Source organism: Mastigoproctus giganteus, chromosome 8 (assembly GCF_048544385.1).
Source record: "Mastigoproctus giganteus isolate SK-2022 chromosome 8, ASM4854438v1, whole genome shotgun sequence".
In the NCBI taxonomy this organism is placed as follows: Eukaryota; Metazoa; Arthropoda; class Arachnida; order Uropygi; family Thelyphonidae; genus Mastigoproctus; species Mastigoproctus giganteus.
The window spans coordinates 47,515,627-47,542,700 of NC_143582.1; the positions used below are offsets into that span (position 1 = coordinate 47,515,627).

A 27,074-nucleotide genomic window follows, 5' to 3' on the forward strand; every position below is an offset into this window, starting at 1 on the left:
TTATGTTTAATCAAAATTTAATATTATTGGTTTCAGGTTGCAGTACATAAAAGCAAGCAAATTTATTCACAATCCAGTAGCGTATATGTTAGAACACAAACATGACGAAATGAAAATTTCATCAATAGGTTTATATTCAAATCAGATAGAACACAAATAATACAATTTTTTAACAATAAACGCTATAAATTTTCTCTTCTTTACTTTCTTCGCTTCCTGTTTCACCTACAGATGTATTCCCTTGAAATTTCGTTGCTATTTCTTGTTCCTTCACCATGATATCCGACGGTCTCATCTTCTAGTCATGAGACCATCGGATAACATCCCCCAAGTTAATATCCTTTTCACCACTTTTGTTTAATACGCTTTGACTCTCTTCATCTTTGATTCCATCTTAATCAATCAGAAAGTCGTTATCTTCATGGAACAAGCTATTAATAGTTTTTTCCATACATTTACTGTTGTACTCTACTTTGTAGAGTACAACAGTACAACGTAATCACTCTTTACAAAATGACTGCGAATCTTTCTGGGAAAAAAAGTTTGGGATTGTATTATTAAATTGTTGTTTGGGAAAAATTAACGTTCCGCTTAAATGAAATACGTACATAAAAAAGCACTCTGAATTTTAGAGAGTCCAAAGTAATGAGGTTATACTTTAATTAAACATCCATTTTCTTCGGGTGGGGTGAAATTAAAGTTAGCGACTCAAGCCTACGTATTCTAGACCGGTTTTTGTATGTAGTAAGAGGGTAGAACCGAAAATCGGAAGAAAATTAACACACATCTTCGCTGAGAACAGTTAACTACGACCCCGTACCCAAACCCATGTAAAATATCTGGGGAAGAATTTTTCCGTTCTTGACAGGAACTTCAAATATTTTTCACTGTGTCATGCTGTACTTCCATTGCAAGAATTTACTCTTGCCCCCCCCCCACCTCCCAAAGAAGTAGTTTCCGAGTTTGAGTCCAAGTCTGTTTGATTTCAATGTTTAAAACTTACTTTACTATGAATTGAGTGAAAGAACTCAATTTATAGTGAAGCAAGTTTTTACTATTTAATTTAATATTAAGTAATGTTAAAAGACACTTAAAAATCATTCGATATCAGAGCAAACTTTAGGTCTGTTGAGCTTTATTGAGGTCTTGGTATATTAAAAAATTAAAATATATAAGTTGATAATAAGAAACCCAACTAATCAACACTCCTGTCAATTCCTCTTTGGGAATCGTTATGAAATCTGTAAAGAGACTGCCTATGCGATGAAGGCCTGTCTAAGAGAGAACCCGGACTTGAACAGTTCTGGTGAATTAAAATCTAGATGAAACCTTTCATTCAGCATACATCATACCCGTGTGCGTCATTCTGATGTTTGGATTGTGTAGCGTGATTGCTCATTCCACATTCATGCTTCCGTTTGGTTGGATGTTCACGTTCTACGTACTAGGCAGTGTCATGTATCAGTATTAGAAGTATTATTAGTAATGACCATACAGTGCAAGGAAGCCAGAACCTTTGCTGGGAAATAGTTTGGACTTACTACCAAGTGTGCATCCTTGGTAACGTTCTATGAAGTGTTTTTCTAATTGGCTTTTGTCCTACATTTATCCCAGTTTTTTTCAATGGTTTCTCGAGTTAGTTCATTAGGTGCACCTTTACGATTTCCTATCTCATTATCCTTTTCAAATGTCGACGTGTCCCGTGTGGTCATTGATGGTGCTCTACCTGATTTAGGATGAATGGTCGCATTACCTTCTGTCTTTCATTAACGCATTATTTTATAAATGTTGATTTTGGATGTCCCATCTTTCTGCTGTTTGGGAATCGACAAGCCCATTGCGTGGCACTTAATGTCATACGTCTTCTGCAATTAACCATTACGTCTCAGGGGCGAGGTGTTCCAGTATTGGAGTATAATGTAAAGGGTCTACAATAGCGCCACATATCTTTCTACACGCAATAGATATTTCTGTTGATGACAGTAACAGTCTATACGTGTTTCTTAAAACCCTCACATCCAAGATGGTTTAGTAGTGTGGGAACGTGGAGGCAGTCGATTATGTTGTTCCTACAAATGGATTTTGATGTTACGGTCACTTCTGCACATACCTAAAAATGGTGTGTAAACTCCCTTTCCGATTTTAAATGGCGGCGTTATTATTGTTAATTCGATTTAAAATTATCACTTATATGATATGCTTTCTTATATAATACACTTCTTGAAATGCAGCAGTAAAATTCTGAACTGGCTTTTCTTCGATAATTTGGAATATTTTGCTTGATCGTAGAGTTGAATGCAATGACACCACGTTACATGGATACAGTAACACCATTCACATTCCCTAGGTTAAAAATTCATTTCAGACATGCCGGTTTTACAATTTGCAAAAGTAAAAATCGCAGAGTTTACAATCCAATTATTCGAACGTCCATAACATAAGCTATCATTTTTGTTTATTATTTTTTCATCATTTTTAGCGTTCATGTGGGATCATTTACTTGTGATCTGTTGATTCTTATGGGATCAGAGGTAAATGGAAAGAACAGCAGCTCACAAAATCCATCGAATCAGTTCGTAAAGAACTAAACGAACATGGAATGAGTCCCCTGCTGCAGTCTAAGAAGAGAAGGCTGTGTGAACATTTGTTGCAGAAAACTCATTCTAAAAAACAAGCAAGAAATTGATTCCTCAGTGAGGAACAAGAGTCACAGCTTGTTTAAAGAATTAAGCGAATGCAGGAAGTTGGGTGTGGAAAATGTGAAACTTTCGGTACTCGTTTTCAAAAACAACAAGAATCAGTTTCGTAATAATAAAGCTGTATGTAGAGGCAAGAACTGGTTCCACGAATTTTCTTAGAGTACTTAGAGTAAGATGATATACTGTATTTGTTTATATTCTTACAATGTGCATACTTTCCGAAAAGTGGCGTTATGTATCCCATATGGATACGGTTAAGGCCATTCGACGCTTTATTTTGTGTAATCAACAGATCAAAAGAAAAGTATTTTAAATAAGTAAATAGAACTTACTGAACTTTGATAGGATGACACAGTCATAGTCCTTAATATATATTAAGATTTTTTAAAATATTTTCTGTCCCTTAAAAGTAATTTTTAAATGAAAATAGTTATTGGGTTATCGGGGTCATTTATCCTGTGTGTGTGTGTGTGTGTGTGTGTGTGTGTGTGTGTGTGTGTGTGTGTGTGTGTGTGTGTGTGTGTGTGTGTAAGGAGCCACCTGCTGCACGATACAGCTGCTAATGATGAAATACCTGATTAAATTTTTATCTTGGTGGGCTAAATATCATCACTGTTTATATATATTATCATAGTAGCATATTTTTATAGATAGAGCATTCCCAAGTTGTGTTTTGATTTTGATAGGATGACACAGTCGTAGTCCATAATGCGATTCGATAGTTTTATATCTAATAATGATTTAAGAGATTAAAAACAAAATGTAGACAGAATGAAAGAGGCTTTTCTCGGTTGGGAATGAATTTGAAATCAATAAAATTCGTTGGATGATATATGGAACAAACTAAAATATCAATTAAAATTATACTGCAATTATAATATAATTATTATATTTAAATTATATAAATAAAAACTAACTAAAATATAAATATAAACAAAATATAAAACCTGAAGGTAAAATAAAAGTAAAAATACAGATCTGTATTTAGATGTAGAAAATAAAAGTGATATAAACACTTCTGAGGTGGTAAAAAAAAAATAAATAAAATAGAAAAAATAAAACAAAAAGTAGTTTTCGTAATTCCAGTATATCTTTATCACCCTTAAATATTGGGAGGACTGCTAAAATAAATAGAATTGGTTAGAGATAATAAAGAATTTTTTTGATGAAAATGTAGATAGCCCACCAAAAACTGATACACACGTTGGCCAAAAAAATACGAACCTTTATTCAGCATCGAATCGGGCCGCCTATGTTTGGAATAACAGCAAGTCGCTGCGTGGATTCTGTAAGGTGTTTTGTTTTAGTACATTTTGGTCCAATTGTAACCATTTTCCAGCAAAATATCGCGCAGCTGCGACAAAGTTGAGGGAAGACAAGATATTCGTAACTTCATTGCCAGTAGCTCTCTCTCCAGCATATCCCATGCATACGATTTATATCAGGTGAATGTTAAGGTGTGTGTGTGGGGGGGGGGGGAAGATGGTGGAAATCCGTATAATGTTCTTCGAACCATTCCTGCACGATCCTGTCACGATGCGCTGTTGCATTACTCATCCATAAAGTGGCCATCACCCTCGGGATAAAAGTGTAACATTGAAGGATGCAGTAGATCTGATACAAAATTCAGGTACTTCCTGGATGACATTCGACCTTCCACTGGATATCAACGGACCCAGTCCGTCCCAAAAAACATTCCCCATACTATGATACCACCTCCAGATGCTTGGGTTGTTTTAACAAGGCAAAGCAGGATTCATCGCTTCGTGAGGTTCCCTCTGCCTACCATTAAGGCAAAACAAAGTGTATCGTGATTCTTTTGATCATATGTCTTTCTTCCATTGTTCCACTGTCCAATCATGATGTTCTCGACACCATTAAAAGCGGGTTTTTCTGTTTTTCTCTGAAACAAGTGGCTTTCGAATAGGCAGGAGAATGGCAATACCCAATTTCTTCAATTCCTTGCGCATGGTATGGGTTGAAATAGGGTTTGGTTGATTTCAGATGTCATTGCTGTACACTGGATGCCCTATTTTTCCATGAAGTCCTCTTTAGAGTACGACGGCTTCGCTCTTGAAATATTGTTTGTCTGCCACATTTACGCCTTTGAGATGTAGAAGAACCGCTCGCTTTACAGTCATTAAAAACCTTTGAGATGGATGCTTTTGAGAAGGAGTGTTTTTAGTTCCTTGAATCGTGGTTTTGCTAAATGTGCACACACGATAAGACCTTTTTCAAGATCTGCTAGATAACGCGTTTTCCCATTTTGGCTTCATATTACTGCAGTTGAACAGCCTGTGCAATCTTTATACTGAACGAGGCAACTTGTCATCACCCCACGTCACAATTTTCTTTGCATCTAATTGCATTTATTTGTATTTATTTGCATTTCTTCTGTGTGTGACTGTCTTCATACAAAGTTCGTATTTGTTTGTCCAGTGTGTGTATAATCCAGAGTAATTGTGCGTAAAGGCCATCGTTTTATAAGTTACTATTCAGCGTGAAAAGTAATAACCATTCCTTCTGAGAGAAAAATAAATAGTGCTGAGGATAGTTCGACCTTGACATAGGCGGGAGTTAAAAATACCGTATTATATTGTTTTTGCTATCATTGCAGGCTTCAGCCTTTTATCTTAACTTCTTGGTTTCCACTCGGTAATTACTTCTTCACTGAAGTGTCTTCAAGGTACTCTTACATTTCAGTGTTAGTAACTATTACAACGCCTCGTTGCTGATGTTGATAGGAGCAAGTGCTTTCGGAAATATTTAGGGTAGCAAGAGTTATTGGTCTCTTAAATGTGACCAGCATGTCAATTTTCACTCTGACGGTGAAGTACAGGCTACAGCGGGTTTATATCAGAATGAAAATTTTCGCATATTGTTCTTCATTCTTGAATGGTATTAATCGAGGGTAACTAGGTGCTTAGAACAACAACAACAACAACCGTGACATGTAGTCCTCTGAAAAAGATAAAGCCGAATTTTTCGTCTCGTTTCACCTTCTAAAAATCTACTCCATGCTGTGGAGGGAACGGAATTAGCATACTGTCATCGAGGGATTGACGTCATGGCTGAATCCAGGTTCAGATTAACAATACAGTATTGTACTTATTCTTCGCTAAAAATCCAGTCACATTACAAAAAACAATCACCATCGTGGTGTTTTGGCTCCCTCTATATCATGGGCATGGCAAACGGCATCGACCTTTTTCTTTTGTTCAACCAGTCACGTAATCCATTCGAACAAGTGGAACAAATAAAATGCACACATAGAATTCGTTGGGGTGATTCTTTACACTTTTAAGGCGTGGTGATGAATGTGATTTGGATCTTACCTGAAGCAATTTATAATAAGATAATTACATTATGAAATAACAAGGATATAGATATATTCGATTACATAAATATTAATGTATACACAATAATAATAATAAATAATTAATAATTGTATTCGTGTAGGTTGGCTGAATAAGTATGTGAGTGGTATAGTCAATCTTAGCATGTTCATGTAAAGAGGTCTCATCACAAAAACTAGTCTTTCTGTAGCACAGAGGAAAACCGAAAAAACATTTGGAATCAGCTTCCTCAGATCTATCTAGTCCTACAATCTTCGGGAAAAAGATCAATTGCCACCCGCCGTAACAAGATCTTTTTAGGTGAATTGTCACCTCTCTCTTTCAACTCTTCTAAAATGAAATTAAAAAATTATTAATATATTTGCGTCTAATTTGTACTTCTTCCCAAACTGATGTCTTTTTAAAAAGCATCCATTGCATAAATTTGAATTTATTGAAGGGCCCATTTTTATAGGTATTCACAAGTCGTTTTATACATATAAAAAAATATTTCATCTTTAAATGATATCATTTCTTCACTCTGAATTTGTGATCATTTAAAATTTTGCAAGCACTTAAAAGAACAAATTTTTTCTGCAGTCCATAATTTAGCCATTTCTATCTTCTGATGCACCTAACTCATGACCTTTAGGTGCTTTACGGAAAGCTGTTTTAGTAATTGCTTATTGAATTTATTGAAGGGCCCATTGTACAAGCACATTGTACACAATATGGAGATACGATTCATTTAATGGTAATTCAAAAATTTGACAGTAAATTTCGGCGACTTTTCTTCTGCAAGAAAAAGTTTTTTCGAAATGCCTTCAGTATTTCGAAAAATTTTAAAATTCGATGGATCGCTTAGTATAAACTTTCTTTTACCAGCAAGTTTTTGAATATGTCAATAATTTTTTATATCTTCCATATTATGAAGAACAAAATTCTCAAAATTACAAAGTTCGACGAACTAGTAATGAAAACATCGTCGCATCTTTGAGCGATCAGTGGAGATTACAAAGCAGATTTTTTCCACCATATAATGTACACTGAAAGAACAGAATTCATGGGATACCTGGTTCATGGGCAACGCGACGCTATACACCCCTCTCGCTAGTGGACGAACCACCGCTTGGTAGGTATATAGGTAAACTGCATTCACGTAGACGGTAATTCGATGTCAGTATGGATAAACATCGTGAGTTAACTTACTTTGAAAGAGGGATGATAGTGGGTGCTTGACGCATGGGTCACTCTATCACGGATGTGGTACAGAAATTGCACTATTCCTATTCGACAGTATGAAGAGTGCATCGGGAATACTGTACGCCATTTTCGGAATAACATCTCATCGTGGACAGCGCTGTGGGCAGAGAAAGGTGGTTGATGAACGTCGCCATCGACGTATGTCTTGCATTGTTTCAGCCAACCTGAGAATGTATTTTGTGTCAAACGGCACCAGGGGTTCCCCCCATCTCCAGCCAACAGAAGAGTGACAGTGGCACAAATCACCGCCGACTTCAACGAGGGAGGTGCCAGAAACGTCTCCACCAAGACCATCATGCGATCATTAGCCGCAATAGGTTATGGGAGCCACCGACCCACCAGAGTCCCATTGCTAACACCACCACACAGGACTCTACGCCTCACCTGGGCGAAAGAACATCGGCACTGGACCTTGGATGATTGGAGACGGGTTTCCTGGGCTCTTAAGTCCCGTTTCCAGTTATTTCGAGCAGACGGTAGGTTGCGTATCTGGCAGAAACCGCACGAAGCTATGCACCCGTCATGTCACCAAGGAACTGTTCAGGCAGGTGGGCGGTCGGTAATGGTCTCGGGCGTGTTCAACTGGCGCACATTGATATGTCTAGACGCATCTCTGAACGGTCCAGGTTTCGTGTCCATTCTTGCAGACCATCTGCATCCCTTCATGGTCATCGTGTACCCACAGGGCAATGGACTTTTCCAGCAGGACACTTCGCCTTCTCACAGAGCCGTGGTGACTAGAACATGGTTCGAAAAACATTCCACAGATTTTACCACCGTGGAATGGCCGCCCCATTCACCGGATGTTAACTCTGTGGAGCATCTTTCGGATGCTGTGGAAAGGTTCGTTCGAGCTTTGGATCCTCCACCTAGGAATGCGACAGAATTTGGACAGTCGTGCAGCAAGCATGGATGGAAATACTTTTGGAACACTTTCGTGAATTAGTGGACTCAATGCCCCTCCGTGTGACTGCCCTTATCCGGGCAAAAGATGGGCCTACCCGTTACTAGGTAGATATCCTATGATTTCTGTCCATTCAATGTACATTTTCTGCACGTATAATTCCATCTTTTTTAGTGCACGGAAGAGTACACCATTAAGAACTCTTTATGGAGCTACTGATAAAATGTATTTTGGTGCTTAAATGATATATAACAGCTTAATTTCCCTATTATATTTCAACAATTTGTTCTTCAACAGTTTCAGTATTTTCTCAGTTAGCACATATTCAAACTACAAATGAATTTTTTGTTACACACCTCCAACACAGCATATTTTGTTGTAATGTTTGTTGTGTTAGGCAAATATTGTATTTAAGGATTTTGTCTTTTCATTGGAAAATCAGACACGAAACCCATAACTACGCTGTTGTTACTAATTAAGATAATGTTAACATTATAACTAGAAAATGTTATTTCACCTTACCGTATTTTCAATATAAAATGTGAAAATTCCCTGATTATTATCTGAACGCATCCTATAAGATTCATTTATTGATCCATTTACTCGAAAATTAGTGTCACGCTCACTAATTGGAAAATTCCACGTAAACTTTTCACCAAATATTGCAACTATGCTTCCACTTAGAGTTGAGTCCAAAAGGAAAGAAACGTGAGGCATTTGATCATTGCTGGTAACAACCGCCTGCTTCACCTAAAAAGCAAAGATAGTAAATACTTAAATCTGCAAAGGCAACTGCTGTTGATGGCATAATACAGTAACTAAAATAGTTGCAGAATTTTAATGTATATATATATATTAAAAGTATTAAAGTATTTATTCATGTTATTAGGAAAAGTAAAAAAATAAATAAATATATGAAAATTAATAATAACATTAAAATACTTTTAAACATTTCTAATGAGATGAGCGGACCTTAACTACATTCACTAGCCAAAAAATAGAAACCTTCGTTCAATATCTTTTGCCCGTGGCTTGGATTCCATTAGGTATATGAGGGAGTCTATCTTCAGATAATTTTTTTTTTTTTTTTGATTTGGCAGTTGTTGGCGCATTGGCTTCTGTGGCCATATTGCACCTCCCAAGGTTTTTGCAGCACTTTGATCCAAGCCCGAGGCGGGAATCGAACCCGCGACCTTTGGGTTGCCGGGCAGGTACTTTACCCACTCGGCTAGCCCGGTCGGCCTTCAGATAATGTCAGTTGCTGTATTGTGGTAGAAAATTGAAAAGCAGAACTGTTTTCCGAATATATCTCAGATATTTAGATCTGGATAATTAGGTGGCCACGGTAGATGTTGGAAATCTTGGGAGTGTTCCTCGAACCATTCAGATCAATTTTTGCTCAATGGATGGTTGCGTTGTCGCCTGAAAGAATATCTCGCCATCCTGGTAAAAAATGAAGAACTGCAGGGTAAAGTTGGCGATACGAAAGAAAGATTAATTCGAAGTAAGACGATTTTCTAACGGGAGGAGCAGACCCAGTCCGTATCAGAACATGCTGTATACCATTATAATACGAATACTACTTCCAGCCGCTTCATTGATGAACACGAAAGTTTGGATGAATGGCTTCGTGAGGTTCATGCCACACTTTAACCCTACCATTGGTGCAAAAATAGTGCAAATCGAGACTCGGCAGATCACATTATCTTGTTCCACTGACCATTCTTGGCGTTGGCGATACCACTCCAGAAGAATCTTTCAATTTTTTTAAAGAAAGAATTGCTTTATGTAAAAACCGAAAAATAGCCAAATTTAAACTTGTGGCTCAGTCCTTGTAAATCCAAACTTGAACTTTTACTGACAAACTGCAAGAGAAAAGAAGATGGTTATGATTTGTTGCCGAACTTGAGGTTTATGCGAACCCAGTAACATGCTAAATGCTTTGAATGTTTAAATAGTAAGGACTGCTGTGTTCAGCATGGAACTGAAATTATTATTTAGCTTGTTTATGGCCCTCGGGTAGTTTGTATATGGTTAATGAGTAGATGAATTGACAACGCTCTTTTGGAATGCAAAATTTGGTATATTATTGTCTGTCTCCGGTTTTTGGGTAATACTTGGAGCGGAAAGGTAATTAATGGTTAGTGGCCTAAATGCTTTGTAGCCTTGGTGTTGGAGTTGTTGATTTTAGATTCTGTTCCCCCCCACTTATGAACTGTTGTCTATGGATTGGTGATGTAAATTTATGGAAGCTGTGTTATATAGGGACTGTTACTTTTTTTACATCAAGATTATTGTGTACTTATGTAGTGCACTGGAGTTGTCAACACTGATGAAAGTTTTCTTTTGAAAACTTTCATCAGTGTTTGCCTGATATTTCATCACTCCCAGGCTTGCCTGATAGCCCCAATAAGAGTCTGAGCTGGAAAGGGGTCTCTGGCACGCCTCCACGTGGCCAAGGTTGGAAGTCAGGGGACGCCTGGTCCCCTTACCCCTGGCTGCAAAGTCGCCAGGTGCCGGCACTCAACAACACACATACATACATACACTTGCCAGCCTTGGCCTTATGCCTTTTCAGATGCTACAGTGGCATATAGGAGAAACCATGGCGACCGCAATTAAAACAAACATTATTTGCCTAAATTGAATTTTTCAGCCATTTTCTGCCCACTGGACCTCTACCGACGCACAATTCGCTTTAAATTCCTGCGGAGTTAAATTCCATTCTTGGAGTATCGACTTTCTTCCGCATTTCATCCTTTTAGAACTGCATTCTCATTTCTTCTTCCCCACAATTTATACTTTTGAAATGGTTTCTTCGACAAATCAGTGATTTCCTTTGTTTACTCAATTGTGGCTTCTGTTAAACGTGCCTACAATAGCACCTTTATGATAATCGGAAAGATCACCCGTCTTCCCCATGATTGCATAGACTAAGAAACCCCAGGAGAATATGTACAATATTTATAGTATGAATCAGAGTTGTAATACTCAATATGTTCTACGTTGATAATAATATTAGTAAAATAATAAGAGGAGTTTACCTCAATATAGTACGTAGAACACTTCCGTATGATACCCTCCAGAAATTAAAACGGAAAAAACGAAAAAATCGACAACTTACCGGTACATTAGAGAAATTATAAATAATTAAATAATCAATTTAACACAATTCAAATAAACGCAATTAAAAGAATCTAACGAAAATATTCAAAACGATTGAGGAAGGAAAATCGTTTTGACAGTAAGGACATTGCGCTGTAGACTTGCAAGCTTTAGTTTTCAGTTGCTGCACTCTTCGATATTGAGACTGTTCTCCTGTTTGCTCATAGGAGCATTGATTGCTGAAACCATCAGTAACCTACAAGACAACTACAAGGTTTGGATACATAACAGTCCTGCAACTGTTATGCCAACAATTTCCGAGCTGTTGTTACTGATACAGTACCAGCCGAAGTCCTTACTTCTAAAAAGTGCTTTGGCTTCAAGGTCCACTCTCATTTCCATGAACTCTTGTTTTCGGTGAAGCTCCCCCATCTGCGAATTATGTTTTTAACATCAAATGGAAAGAGAATCCAATCGGAATCTGCATACATTCAGGGTTTTTGAATCCTATTTAAAAATCTTTCCTCAAGTTTTCAAGTTGAGTTTTATAAGGAAGATTAAGTCGTTTCCTGTAATATTATCCTCTCATTTCCATTCCATATACAAGTTCATAACCTATAAAAGTTAATATTTTCTTCTAAACTACTCGTACCATATATCTTCTTTATATCGAATTTAGAAGCCAAGAGCTTGATGATAGAATTTTTAAATATATTTGTTCGTGGATATCATTACGTAGCTGCTGTGGTCAATAAATGGGGAAACATGCTGTATTACAGCAAACGCATAAAAAAGCTCCATTCATTTTTCAAGAACTGGTCACGGTTTAAAAAAAATTTAATGGGAATACTACACTAACGAGGCAGCAAAACAGATCAACCTGTTGACTATAATTTGGACTGGGATGTCCAAAATTTAGTTTTGGAAATTTTTAGCTGGTGGCAACGATGCCTGGATTCACCTGAGAAATCACTAAACACCTACGATATGTTGTTGTATAATTTTAGGCGTATCAGCAACTTAGGCCATATTGCGACGTATATATTGTCTGCGAATTGTACTTGTTCTGTAATCGATTTGCTGTTTTCTGGGCGAAAACCCCGAGTTTCCGGGATAGAAAACCGTGCAGTCCTCTCCTGAGACCGACTAAATCAGCCACGTTGAAGAAAAAAGCTCATAAAAATTCTTCGCGTCAGTGATATTTGAACCCGAGCCTTTTCTGTATTATGTGGGGATGGTGCTTATATGTGTGCAAGCTGCGAGGGTCAACACTTATAATGTGCGTAAAGCACAATTTAAACTCGATATCTATCAAGAGAAATTCTACACTTGTCTATTAGTAGTCGTAGACTAACCACTTTATTATGATTTCATAGTTGGGTCTGACTGCTGGCATTTAAACTCGCCTGATGTTAAAATTTCCTTTCACAATTGAATTTCCATTTTGTTTATTCGCTTTAATCTAAAATATGCGGGTAAAATACAATTTCCAAATGAAAAGCAGTGTCATAAAACTTACCGTTACGGGTAAAATTCTCTCCCATGAGCGTCCTCTGATAGCCAAACTAAAGAAGTCCGACATGAGAGAAAATGGATTTATTGAATCGCTCAATTTCGATCTTGATACAGTGAAAAACATTCCGTTACTCGCTCCTGCCAATTCTTGCATGGCTAAATACTGTGATGAATACGATGCTGGATACAACATAATAAAAAGCCTCACTTTTTCTGTACTCAGTTGGTTTTTCAGCTGTTCAACGTTTTCCGGATGAATGGGCGACTTAACCAGAAGGATGATGATTCCTCCAGAAGCAGTTCCACCATCATTCTTCAAGATCTGGTTGGGCCAAAAAATAATCATGAATTCTTGTGTTTAGATTAAGTAATATTAAAAATTTAAGAAAGGTTTTGCATCTCAATTTATTTAATATATAACACTTCTTTGTAAATAGGAAAAAATCCCAATTTATATCTGCGATAGACCCAAAAGCCAATATTATATTGGTTTTTGGCAAATCCAGTATTAATGTTTGAACTTCCTATTTAAATAAATTTGTCTGCAATAGAAACTTTCTTACCTCGATGCTCTTTGCTACTGCTTTTGTAGGATCAGTATTAGGATCGTTATCCTCTTCCGTTGGAAATGTTGAACGCATAACTTTGATAAGTTGGTTTCTGTCCTCTTTTAATTCGGTGAGCGGGAGGCTGTCATTCCTTTCGCTGTAGTTCACCACTCCCACCTTACTGCCTAAGGGGAGCTCTAATACAATGATTTTAGTCAACGCCCTCGCTACCGTCTCGATCTTTTTGAGGATAAAAAAAGACAAATGTAGCCCACAAACATCAATCATTTGGTTGAAAAAATTAGTATCTTCAATTACGATGCCTGTTTTAATTACTTTCATTTTTGATTATCTTTAAAATATTAAAGCTAACAGCAGAATATCCGAATAAGAATATTGAGCTAAATAATTACATTCTTAATAAATAAATTACGGAATTGTATTCTTTTGAAAATTATTTTTATACACAGCATGCAACAACAGAGATTACATCGAAATTATAAAATTATTCATTCGGAGCACAATTAACAGAACTGCGTGGAATTCACTTTTGTTTGAACTCTTGTATTTTGAACTATATTACAAAAATTATATTACATTTAAACCACACTTTTTATCGACGTTGCAGGCAAGGTAAACTTTAGACGTTTCAAAAAGAAAGCAACTTGAATAAAGTTGTTCGTTGAAACTCGCTTTCTTTTTGTAATAAGGTGTAACACATTACACTTCGCCTAAAAGTTTGGAATTACAGCGTATGACAACGGTTTTCGTTATTTATTTATTTTATTATCATTATTGAGGTTAAAAACGTTTTTACTAGCGTTATTCCAAACATTTTGTAACGAAAAACCGTCATGCGAAAGCGTTACGAAAATTTATTCCAGTTTAATTTATCTTCTACTGGACCAAATTTAATGAAATTTTGCACGGTGCTTCACCTTAGCTCTATACTAGAGGGAAAACTTTGAAACCTCTGAAAATTGCAGTAGTTTTTCCAGGATAGTGGAAAATGTGAACGTGTGATCAAGGAAATTTTCTCACGTAATAAACGGGATAATGTGGACGTGAGCATATCGTTGGAAAGCTGAGGAATTTAGAAACAGAAATATTAATATTTTAAGATACAAAAAACTTTCGGAAATACGTTAATTCAAAAACGCATCTGGTTTCATGTCACTTGGTGTTTTCAGATTGAATGTAATTTTTTTTCTTTACAATTAAACTCTGAAGCTGGAAAAGAGTTCTGCGCATTTATGAAAACATTCTTCAACTAGGAGATGTCATCAGATCTTTCGATAAATACTACACGTAAGGGAACAACTATATACGATGTATTTAGTCGTGAACTAAAATCTCTTCAACATAAAAATTATATATCCTACTTTAGTCATCACAGAACAATACTTTCAGTAACCGATATGTAATTATTATTAATAAAATAAAAACACTGTTATATTATTATCCATGAATGTTATTAATAACTGAAAATTAAAACGTTTTTAACCTCTGCCGATGACTCTTAAATGTAAAACACGTTAAATATACTAGCAGCAGGACACATTATGTACCTGGTACAGATTTTTTTATTAATTAATTGACTATGACAATGTAAGATTTAATATAAAAAACACACTACAAAGTATTTTAAGATTTTCTACTAAGCATTAAAAAATTTACAGCAAAAAAAAGAATAATAATAAAATAAATAATATATATATATATATATATATATATATATATATATATATATATACACCGATGAGCCAAAACATTATGACCAGCGAGTCGTTATGCAAATCGGAGCAACTGCAGGTGAAATACGGCGCGAGTCGGGACACAATATGAAAAACACCTGATACTGAGCTCCGTTAATCAGTATTACTTTTGTTCTTCAGATGTGAAAGGCAGTGGATTTAAGCGAGTTTGACAAAGGCCAAATTGTAATGGCCAGACGATTGGGTCAGATCATATCCGAAACGGCACGGCTGGTGGGCTGCTCATGGACAACCGTGGTTAGTGCCTACCGAAAGTGGTCCTAGGATGGGGACCCACGAACCGCCAGCGATGCGTTGGACGACCACGGCTCATCGATGCTCGAGGTGAGCGAAGGCTCCCCCGGATGGTACGTGGCAACAGAAGGGCGGCTGTGGCGCAACTTGCCGGTAATTGGAATGCTAGTGACGGGAGTAGTGTCACAACACACAATACATGGAACCCTGCTGAAAATGGGGTTCCGTAGCCGCAGGCCGCTCAGAGTGCCCATGCTAACCGCCGGCGATAGCGCCTACAATGAGCACGCGAGCATCGAAACTTGACTTTGAGTGATTGGAAGAAGGTCGTCTGGTCCGAGAATCACGTTTCCTGTTGCACCATGTGGACGGCTGGGTACGTGTGCGTCGTTTACCTGGGGAAGCGATGGCGCCTGGATGCACTGTGGGACGAACACAAGCCGGTGGCAGCGGCGGTGTTATGCTTTGGACGATGTTCTGTTGGGATACTCTGGGTCCAGTCATCCATGTGCCAGACACTCTGACATCTACCACCTCCCTAAACATCACTCTCCTCCCCAACTGTCTTTATGCAAGCATAAGCCCAGCACACCCAAATTTAAAATTTCTTCTAAAATAACTTTCGCCCATACTCTCGGCCCTTCCAATTTAAGCGACACTCCCCCCTACGCAATGGAAATAATAATTTTTTTTTAGGTCCTAGCCACTGAAATCTCAGGAAACTAGGTGGCAGGACCTGCCAGAGTAAATAGGAAGTACTGGGTGCCTAGTCTGCCTCCACGGGGCGAACGTTGGTTAGTGCCTACCGAATGACACTTTTAAATCTCCGCACACTTTTAAATCTCTGGCCTTCCCAGTAAACTGTCACACGCACAATGTAAGAAACACTGAGATGGGGGGGAACCCCTTGTGCCGCTTGACATCAATACACTTTATCTAAACATCATTGGTGACCAGATACACCCTTTCATGGCAACGGTCTTCCTCTCTGGCGGCTCCGTCTTTCAGCAGGATAATGCACCATGTCACACCGCCCGGATTGTTCAAGACTAGTTCACGGAACACGAGGAAGATTTCCAGGTATTGCCCTGGCCTCCAGTTCCGCAGACATCAATCCCATCGAGCATCTGTTGTTTACGTCGGAACAGCAACTCCGATCTGCAGCGTCTCAACCACGGATCTTACAGGAGTTAAAGGATCTGCTGGTTACGTATTGGTATCAGATACCACAAGACATATTTAGAAATCTTGTAGTGCCCATGCCTCGCCGGGTACGAGCTCTTTTCGCTGCACGTGGAGGACCAACACCATATTAGGTAGATGGTCATAATGTTTTGGCACATCGGTGTGTGTGTGTATATATATATATTGACATGATTAATATTAACAATTGTACTGATTTTTCATCAAAATATCCTTCACGAGATTTTATCACTGCCTTACATTCTAGCGATTAATTTTTATGATATGTCTTGACTTACATTATTTCAAGTAATCTTCAAGTTTTCCAAAAATTTGGTGAATATGGGCAGACTTGACGGTCCGGATGATCCCGTAAAGCCCTATTGGGTTTAAATTAGGCGACTGGGGCGGCCACACCATAAAAAAATTTGCAGTACCCACCCCTGTCGATTAGTTGATACGAAGTTCCTGCACAGCTTGCATCTGTGCTTCTGATTATTGTCTTGTAATTAAAATTTCTTCCACAAAGTCGAAGTCCAGAGGATATTGCATTATGTTTAAGAACGTTGTATAGGCTTCTGTTCTTAAAATTCCTTCAATTCTGATGATGTCACTCACCCACTTCAGAAAAACAGAATCAACCACAAAACCACCACCGTGTCTCACTGTTCGCACTAAACCATGTAGCACCATTTTCCAACAGTTGATCGTCTCGCATAAACTGTACGCTTGAACTAAAAATTTCAAATTTGAATTCATTCGTCCACAGTAAGTAAGTTTTTGCCTCTTCAGTTGTCAAATGTAGAGGGCTCTAAGCCCAAGACAACTATTTCTTTCGATTTTCCTGTTTTAATAAGGGTTTTCGGACCTCTACGCGACCATGAATTCCTCCGTTTAAGACAAAATTTTACAGTGGATGTAGACACGGGAGTTTCTCTATACCTATTGAACTCAGCTCGAATTTCAAGTGCAATAAGTCGTCGATTGCTTTTAGAAATCAGTGCTATGGTCTTGTCTTGTGCTTCGGTTGTTACGCACGACCTCACCGTGGTTTGTCCTTTTAATTTCCAGCCTCCATGAATCGCCGAATGCTAATTTGTACTCCTTTAAATGAAACACCGAGTTTTTTTTCCCCAGTATTTCTTATGGAATAACTTTCTTCATACAGAGTTATAATAGCACTTCTTTTTTTTTTAACATTCAGTTCCTGATTTCTTACCATGCTTATCATGAAACAAACAAAACTTACAAGAAACGCTCTTTCTGAATGACGAGTGTTCGATTTTATAAGTTACAGCTCTTGCTTCTCAATTCATATTATTTCAAAACACTTTAGAATCATGTACAATCTTCTGTAATATTGAAACAACACTCCCACACTCTAGAATATTCTGGAATCATCTACAAAGAATCTTCTACAGTATTCTACCACATTCACGAGTCTTCTTCATGTTTCTGGAATATTCTCGAATATTCTAGAAATTTCTTAAATACAGTATTATTTAAGTTTTTTGAATTTTATTCATAACAGAAAATATTTTAATAAAATTTAGTAAACAAGTTGGTCCTATTTTAATAAAAATTTTGAAAATTAACAAAGATGAAACGTGATTCCAAACTTTTAGGCGGGTATATGTCCACGTGTATTTATGCTCATAAATTGTGTTTTCTACACAATTTATGAAGTTCTGGAAGAAAAATCCCGAGTTTCCGGTGGGGGAGTGGGGACTCAGCCATGAAATGAAAAAACCCATAAAAGTTACTCGCGTTCTTGACGAAATCGAACCCAGGCCTATTTCAACCAGAGTGGGGAGAACGGCGAGTATAACCACTGTGCTACATACACGCGATGACAAAATCCATGGTCAGCCGTTCCAGCCCGCGTGAGTAGCACTGTTGGTAGAATCGCTATTCTCCCTACACCGGGTGGAAAAGACCTCAGTTCCAGTCCAGTCAATGACGTGAGGAATTTTTATGGGCCTTTTTAACAACGTGGCCAAGTTAGTCGGTCTCAGGCGAGGTGTAGCATTGTTTTTCTCCAGCAAACAGAAAATCGACCATAGAGCACACCCAATTTAATTCTCTTGATCGAATCACAAGCTTTTGTTGCTTTAATTACTTTTAAGAATGTTTTCAGAATAATGTTATATTTCTCTGTGAGACTTTGAACCTCAGTTCATTGAGTTAAGAGTCGTAAGTCTACTTACATCTACCATGCCGTCTAAAGCCACAACCATTCGCAGTTTTGACTCTTGTACATATTTGATAGACGGAAGATTAGGCGTTAAAGTGGGTTGTCTCCTGAAAAAAAAAAAAAAAAAAAATTATATATATATATATAAATATATATAATCATAATTTATACTTCATTTAATAAACATATTTTTATCATACACTCATTGTAATCAATGCAGTAAGCACTAAGTCATGAATACATAATTTTTTCTCCCTGTTTTTTTGTAGCAGGTGTGTAAGAAAAGCTATAAATGGTTGCTCCCCTTCGAGCCATTTTAACAGAGTAAAATATATATCTTTTATCTTCTGTATTTTGCGAGGAGGCATATCTAGTTTTAGTTGTATCTATAAATTGTAGTATTATTAAATTTTGTTTCTCATTATTTCGTCGTGAATTTTTTATATGAATCAAAGATCATTTATGACCTCACAGATTTCTGACGGAGATTATAACGAATGCAAACAGGTCGTGATTTGTCAAAAATATCAGTCATAATCCCTAGTTGTGAGTGCCCACAAACAACCAGTTGAACTCTGTTATTGAGCAGTGAACGTGGAGTGTGGTAACATAGAGAAACAAGTTGCTGGCAGTTTTCTGCATAAACTCAGATGACGCTTATGGATATTTTTACCGAAGTACTTTCCATCTGCTAAATATATCTCTGGTAGAAATTCGATGGTTCCCATGGAAACAGCTGCTTTACAGTTCGCAGACTACAGGCATCGCAATATCCTCCTTTTCCGGATGAAAACTTTCACTACTAAAGAACGATTTAATAAACAAAGTTAAAAAGCTTGTGCTCGAACTTCCAAGAATCTATTTTCAAGTCATCCACCAAGTGAAAAGAGGTCCCTATCTTGCTTTGGTTGCGGTTACCTTTCGACAATCTTAATTAACTACATTTATTTATTTATTTTTTTTTTTTTTTTAGTGAAAAAGGCATCATACAAGCGACATATTCTTAGGTAGCGATTCTCCTCTCTAAGAACGAAATGCTGTTCAGTAAACAGCGTCAGTTATCTCAGCAGCTTCTGTACACAGGGAAAGTTATCCTACATCGGGTGGAAAAGGCTTGAGATTGAATCTCCTCAATGACGCTAGGAATTTTTATGGACATTTTACACAACGTGGCTAGGATAATCGATCTTAGGCGAGGATTGCATGTTTTTTTTCCTCCTGGTAACTCGGGGGTTTTTCGTAGAGCAAACCGACTGAAGAATATATACACTGTGCTGCCACTTTATTAGGTACACCCCTGCTGTGCACACAAATGGTTTGTCCCACAAAGTTTCAAGTCACATGACCACAGTTGTGGATATAAATGCAGCAGAACAACCTTTCTAGTATCAGTTAAGCGTACAAACCGTAGCAAGAATGGGGAAAACGGAGTGATCTAACGGACTTCGGACATGGCATGGTAATAGGTGCAAGACTTGCTGGACAAAGCATCTCTGAAACGGCAGTTCTCCTGAACTTTTCACGCACCCCAGTTTCAAGGGTGTATCGAGAATGGTACAACAAACAGAAAACATCCTCTCACCAGCACTCCTGTGGAAGAAAATCGCTTGTTGGTGAGAGTGTGTTTTTAGAGTGTATTTAGTGTCAAGCGGCACCAGGGGTTTCCCACATCACCGCGTTGCTTTCATTGTAGGTGTGCCAGTTCACTGGAAAGGCCAGAGATTTAAAAGTGTGTGGATATTGTATATGTATAGTGTTATGTACCGTTGTTCTTCTGGCCATTTAGCCGCTGGACCCCTGCTGAGGCCCAACGTTGTCCACACTCAGCCCCGTGGAGGCAGGCCAGATATATCAGCATTATAATTAATTACTCTGGCAGGTCCTGCCACCTAATTTCCTGAGATTTCAGTGGCAAGGACCTAAAAAAAAAAAAAAAAAATATTTGATCTTTCGCGTGGGGGGGATAAGAGTGCTAGGATTTGAAAATCCGAAACTATTGGCAAACAGTAATTTGTACATTATTAAATTTGGACGTGTAGGGCAATCGCTTGTGTACAGATAGAGTAGGGGAGGGAGACTGAAGACTGGGGTGGAGAGACAGAAATATGGAGTCAATAGGGAAGGCGACCCCAATAGGTGTCAGTGGGGCATGCCCATGCCCCACCAGAAGGAAAAATGGGGGTGGCGAGGAATTATTATTATTATTATTATGTCTAAGGTGGCACCTAGACTTCCGTCTATCTCCACCTGATTACGTTGACTTTGTGCAGAACCTCTGCAAAATAGACCTGTATGGAAGGTCTCTTTGCCATCAGGGAGAAGCTGTCACCTGCACAGCCGCTCCCCGTTGGCGAATAGACCCTAATGGCCGCCCATATTCACTTGGTGCTGGGCCTGGTCTTCTATTTTAAGTGCCTCATGCACAAAAATCCCGCACCCACCGGAAGTAGTGCTATACCGGTGGGTGCCAGCAATCCCGCTCCCAGGCTGCCCACACCTGAGAGCCAGCAAAAAAAAAATAAAATAAAATAAAATAAAATACATATATACACACACATAATATAAACAAACTAAAAAAAAAACCACAAATAATCAAAATGTATATAACCAAATCTTAATTAGTAATCATTAGATTATTCCAATGTCTTCTCCGTTGAAAAACAGTTACACAGAACTCTTGCAGTGCTTGAAATTTATCCTGATTAGCAATAAGATCACTTTCACAGCCTCTAACTAAATTACCAATCTTCACTTTTAGCCTTTCTCTATATTCAACATACAAACTACAATCATATAATAAATGACTCCAAGTCTCAGGTTGACCGCAAGTGCATAAAGGAGAGCTGACCAGACCGAAGTAATGTAGTTTAAAATTTAATGAGCCATGGCCAGTTAAAATAAACGATGTTACCATAGAAGGAAAAAACCATTTGTTGTTACTATCATAAGTAAATTTAACTGTTGGAATAAACAATCTAGTCACCTCCCCAGTTGCACTAAGATCCCATCTCTGTTGCCACATACCAATCAACTGTGTTAGAACATTTTTCTTAGCTTTAGCTATCTCTATAGTGACATCAGATGTAATATTCATGAAAGAAACCACTATGCCTCCTTTTTTAAGTAATAACAAAGGGCCCGATACACAATGTACAAGTCTAGAGGCAAATGCCCGGCCAAAACCTGCATAGCATTCGTTGAGACTGTTCTGCACAAATTAGAAATAACATAAAGCATTGAGCGCTGAATCGATAACAATTTCTGTTTAAATTTAACGTTGTTAACTCTGAAGTACCACACTGATGCTCCGTACGCAACTATGGGTAAGAAGACTGCCTTGTAGTATAAATTTAAAACTTTCCTTTTCAACCCCCAATCTGACCGTGTTAATCGAATTATTGCTGCACTAAATTTTTTAATTTTTTCGTGTAAGTAATTTAAATGTGGGAAAAACGATAATCTATCATCATCAATTCTTATACCTAGATATTTCACCTCAGATACTAGGGGAATCCGCCTCCCCTTAATTAAAGCTTTTGGCGGTCGCGCATAATTTAGTTTCCCCTTAAGAAGCATCATAACAGTTTTAGTTGTAGATATCAATAGTTTGTGCAGATCAGCCCACGACACTAGACTTTCTAATACCTGGGCCACTCTTATTTCAAACACAGCCCTGGATTTACCAGTAATAAATAAAACCAAATCATCTGCATAAGCAATCTTATGCAGATTTTCAACTGATTGTTCTAGCCATAAATTAAGTACTAAGTTCCAAAAAAGTGGGCCCAATACAGACCCCTGAGGACACCCTCTCGAAAGATTCCTATTAAACTGTAGATGCTTAGCTTTCAGTATAATTTTCCTACAATACAAATAATTCTGTATCGTCCTATACATTAAGTCTGGACATTGCATACCCCTTAATGCAGACAGAATACTCTCATGCCACACCATGTCAAAAGCTCCAGTAAAATCTATAAAGATGGCTAACACATACTTATCCTCTGCCTGGTTGGTGAAATTCATGAGATCATTAATGGCATCCTCCGTAGAATGCCCTCTCTTGAAACCATACTGATAAGGCAGGGTCAAACCATTTTTATCCATGACTTGGTTCAATCTTAAAAATAACAATCTTTCAAAAACTTTGCCAAGATTGGCCAATAACGAAATTGGTCTATACCCTCTTGGGTCATTTGATTTTTTACCCGGCTTAACTAACAGCTTGATGAAACCAACTTTCCAGATCCCAGGAAAGGTACCTTGAAGTAAGCATTTATTATACAAGTTTAACAAGATGTTAGGATAAAGCTCAATCATTTTAAGAACAGCGATATTCTCTACTAAATCGATTCCTGGGGCTTTGGAAATGTTAATTTTCTTAGAAACGGCTCTCAATTCCTCTAAAGTAAACAAGCTAATATCAACAGACACAAGGTATGTTAGATTAGAGTCCTTGATGCCTTCTTGCTCTGTTGTCTCCCCCCCCCTTCTTCCTCATGAGGAAACAACTCCGATGTTATTGCCTGCACTGTTGTAATCCAATCAGTTGTTTCCACTCCATTGACGATTGCGGTATTCATTATCTCTCCAGGTCTTACTTTATTCATACTTAGTTTATAAATTAATCCCCAAGGATCTGTATTGCCCACACTAGTAACTAGATTTCTCCAAGCCTTTAATTTACTCTCATAAATAGCCTTATAATAAATTCTCTTTTTATTCCTATAACATGCGTGATAAAATTGAGCCTCATTCATAAAAATACTTCTTTCCTTAACCTGGATAATTCCGCATTCCACCAATTAACAACTCGCCTCTTAACTCGTTGTCTTCTTGAGGCACAACTGAGGGTTCTAAGCAATGAAGACTGAACGAAAGCAGCATACTCGCAAGCATTTAAAAAATTCAAATTAACCATATTGTCTCCTGAAAAATCTAAAGCCACTGACCGTGCAAAACTAGACCAGTTAATCTTCTTATAAGTAAATCTAGTTAATTCAAAATTATCAAAATCTAAAGAAGTATTTAAATCAGCCAAATTAATATGAAAAACCAAAGATCTATGATCACTATTCGTATAGTCCGTTTTCACAAGCCAATGACAGATTCGTCTGGATAACCCCTGAGTAACTATAGTCAAATCAATATTCGACCTGCCATGAACATTATTAAAAGTATAAGGCTGACCTGATATATTGACTACACACAAATTATTCATTAAAATAAAGTCCTCCATTAAGCGACCCCTCTGATCAGTCATGCCGCTAAACCATAAGTTAGACTTTGCATTGGAATCCAATGCAATAATTAAATTACTACAACCAATTTCACTGAAAACAGTTTCCATATAATGGATAGAATTAACGATTTCGTGACTTGGAAATAATGTTCACACATGTTGAGTTCTGACTACACAGCCCAGAGAGGACAGTTACCTGCAATAACTTATTAAAGACCACAATTGCTGTTTTAGGTTTCACATCAACTACACTTATAACTCTGGCATCAGCAGGAAAACCAACAATTTTATGTCCATGTGCAAAGGAAGCAACATACGGCTCCTGCATACACAAAATGTCAACACTTTCTTGCACGGCCACCATTCTAATTTCATCAGTAACCGCACGACATCTTTGGGCATTGAGTTGAACCAACTTAAGCACACTACCTTCATCTTTATGTTGAAAACTACCATTCACATTAAAAGTACTACAGTTATCCATCATAGGTACGCGTACTGGCGAACTCTAGGGCCTTTTTATACTCAGGACAACTACTACTCCTTAATGAGTGATCATAAGCTCTACCTCTGCGCTTGCAGTTCACACAACATGGATCTTTATTTCAAGTGGGGCATGCCCATGCCCCACCAGAAGGAAAAATGGGGGTGGCGAGGAAGGTGTTTGTGTGTGTTTTACACAAACACCTTCCTCGCCACCCCCATTTTTCCTTCTGGTGGGGCATGGGCAGAAGGAAAAATGGGGGTGGCGAGGAAGGGAGGAGACAAGAGGACAGGCACCTCCCCCCCTGCCAGGGAAGTGGAGTGGAAAGAAAGCCAGGAAAGAGTGCCCAGCTCGGTCGCCAATTGGCGCACTGGCAGCAAATCTGCTGTTCAAGGTGGGGAAAAAGATATGGGTCCAACGAAGCAGTCGGAACCAGTTCCCCGATGTCATTCATTGGCTATGTGTCCATCCAGGTAGGTTGAGGTCAGTCACATTTATGGGTTATATACACGACCAGGGTAGTCTCGTGGAGTGTCTCTTTTGCATCCCGGATGGGTCTGGTCCGTTGATCCTGTTTCCATCATCAGGAAGAGTGGTCTAGTGCTGCTTATAGTCCGGTGTTGTGGAAGTTTAATGTCTGCTACAAGGCATACTGTGCCCTTAGTTCCTGATCGCAGAACAGGTTCTTTTTCTGGCAAAGAGTTCCTGTGCAAATCTGGTGAGGTTCTTATATTCTTCGCTTGTGTCCAAGAGATCATGCTCCTGGCCTCGCGGCACGTAGGTCAATCTTGTTATTAGATTTCCACGTAGGTCCTCGTAGTTTGTACATTCGTGCATGAGGTGGGTCCGGCTTTCCGGTTCGCCACATGAACAGTTGGGGTCTCGGAGGAGGCCCAGAGATGTTAGTTTCTCGTTGAAGGGGCCGTGACCCGTCAATAAGTAGGTGGCATATAGGCCTGGGTGGAACCATACAGGTAGTTTTGGGAAAAACCTGTCTACATCAGGTATGAAGCGTCGTGTCACCTCTCCTTTGGTTGAGTCTGTCCGCCTGTTTTGCCATTCCTGTTTTACGTATGCTAAGAGCCGAGCCTTTTCCATTTTTATATTGTGTGTGGGTTCAATCGTAAAGCCCGAGTAGGTCACAGAGATTCCTTTTGATATGTAGTATGCTAGTCCGCATCTGATCACTTCGAGATCCAGGGGTAAGGATCCAGTAAGAACCTGGAGCGCCTCCGTGCTCACAGTATTGCAGGCTCGGGTTGTTTTGAGCAATATTGTTCGTTGTGTTGAGTCCAGTATTCTTTTGTTGGTGGTCAGTCTGGTTCTATGGTACCATATTGGTGCACCGTATGTGATCGCTGGGAGAAAAGTAGTCTTGTAGTATAGCAACGTGGTTTGTTTACTCAGTCCCCAGTCCTTGCGTGAGACTCGCGCAATCAGGCCTGAGTAGTTCCTAATCTTGGTCCTGAGTTGCCTGAGATGCGGTTGGAATGTGAGCTTGCTGTCAAAAATGATCCCGAGGTATTTCATTTGTTGGGCGACTTGTTAGTGAGAGAGGTCAGAGGAGGGTGGCTAAAATTGTGCAAGCAAACAGACGAGCCAAAATGTCGCACATCACGTCAGAATACAACCTTGGTGAGCAGAACAAAATATCGCAACGGACCACTAGCCGCACTTTGTCGCGAATGGGCTACAACAGCCGAGAGAAGTTACTGATAAAATTGCATAATTTTGAGTTTTCTCACTGTTTATGTTTTATTATACTATTTATGCTATATTGTAGAAGTACTATTTTTATTTGTGTGCTTATTTGCTGTATGTCCTGCACCGCATGAATTGTAATTAAGGTCATACCCATAAAACACAGTAAAAAGAGTAATTACTCTTTATTGTGTTCTGCATACAATTTTTCCATCGAGTTTAAAATTTAAACTAATAAGAATCCCAATCGCAGAGAGAGAAAGAGAGAGATTTTATTAAGAATGTTACTCCTGAATTTTTACATTCATTTGGCAATTTAGGGTATGTATATACTTTTGATACTTGGCCTTTTACTTGCACCAGCGAAGGCATTGAACATTAACCAGAATTATGCTGACTGTTAATCCTTCAATGTTTTGTAACGTTTTTAAATAGCGTATGAAATAAAGTGAAATTTATAAAAATTTATAACTGATTTCTTAGGGTTTTGAAAAAGTCAAAAATATATTAATTACGTATACAAAGAATAGTCGCATGAAACAACATAATTTAAAAAAAAATTTTAAACATGATAGGAATTCCAATGATAGTTCATTCTCTGTTCTTTGTACTATATCAAAATTCGAAATAAATTGAACAGAACACTACCAGAGCCGAATTTTGAATTACTACAAAACCAAAACAGTATTTATTAGATCCTCAAACTATTACTTAAAATGCAGCTGACTCTCATAAGTTTCAAAAACATATATTTCCTTTTTTTTTTCCTTTTAGTTTCGTTTTCCTTTATTCTAAATATGGGTACCATCTGCTTTTAATCGGCAATGGGAAAACAAAATATTTAACTTTATTACTATTTTAGGTTCTAAGCTAAAAATAGGGCATTCGTCCAA

The 27,074-nt window shown here is 38.1% G+C and overlaps 1 protein-coding gene across 1 annotated transcript in view; it reads right to left on the reverse strand.

Annotated features, from left to right (window-relative positions):
- The window catches only part of LOC150081513 (calcium-activated chloride channel regulator 4A-like), an 88,683-nt gene that overhangs the window by 36,729 nt on the left and 24,880 nt on the right, over window positions 1-27,074 (reverse strand). Inside the window, exons 6-9 of the mRNA XM_090380228.1 lie at window positions 18,768-18,861; window positions 13,385-13,609; window positions 12,826-13,143; window positions 8,724-8,951 (exon numbers count right to left, since the gene is read on the reverse strand). Coding sequence (XP_090236354.1) covers window positions 8,724-8,951; window positions 12,826-13,143; window positions 13,385-13,609; window positions 18,768-18,861 — 865 coding nt within the window. The remainder of the gene's footprint in view (window positions 1-8,723; window positions 8,952-12,825; window positions 13,144-13,384; window positions 13,610-18,767; window positions 18,862-27,074) is intronic.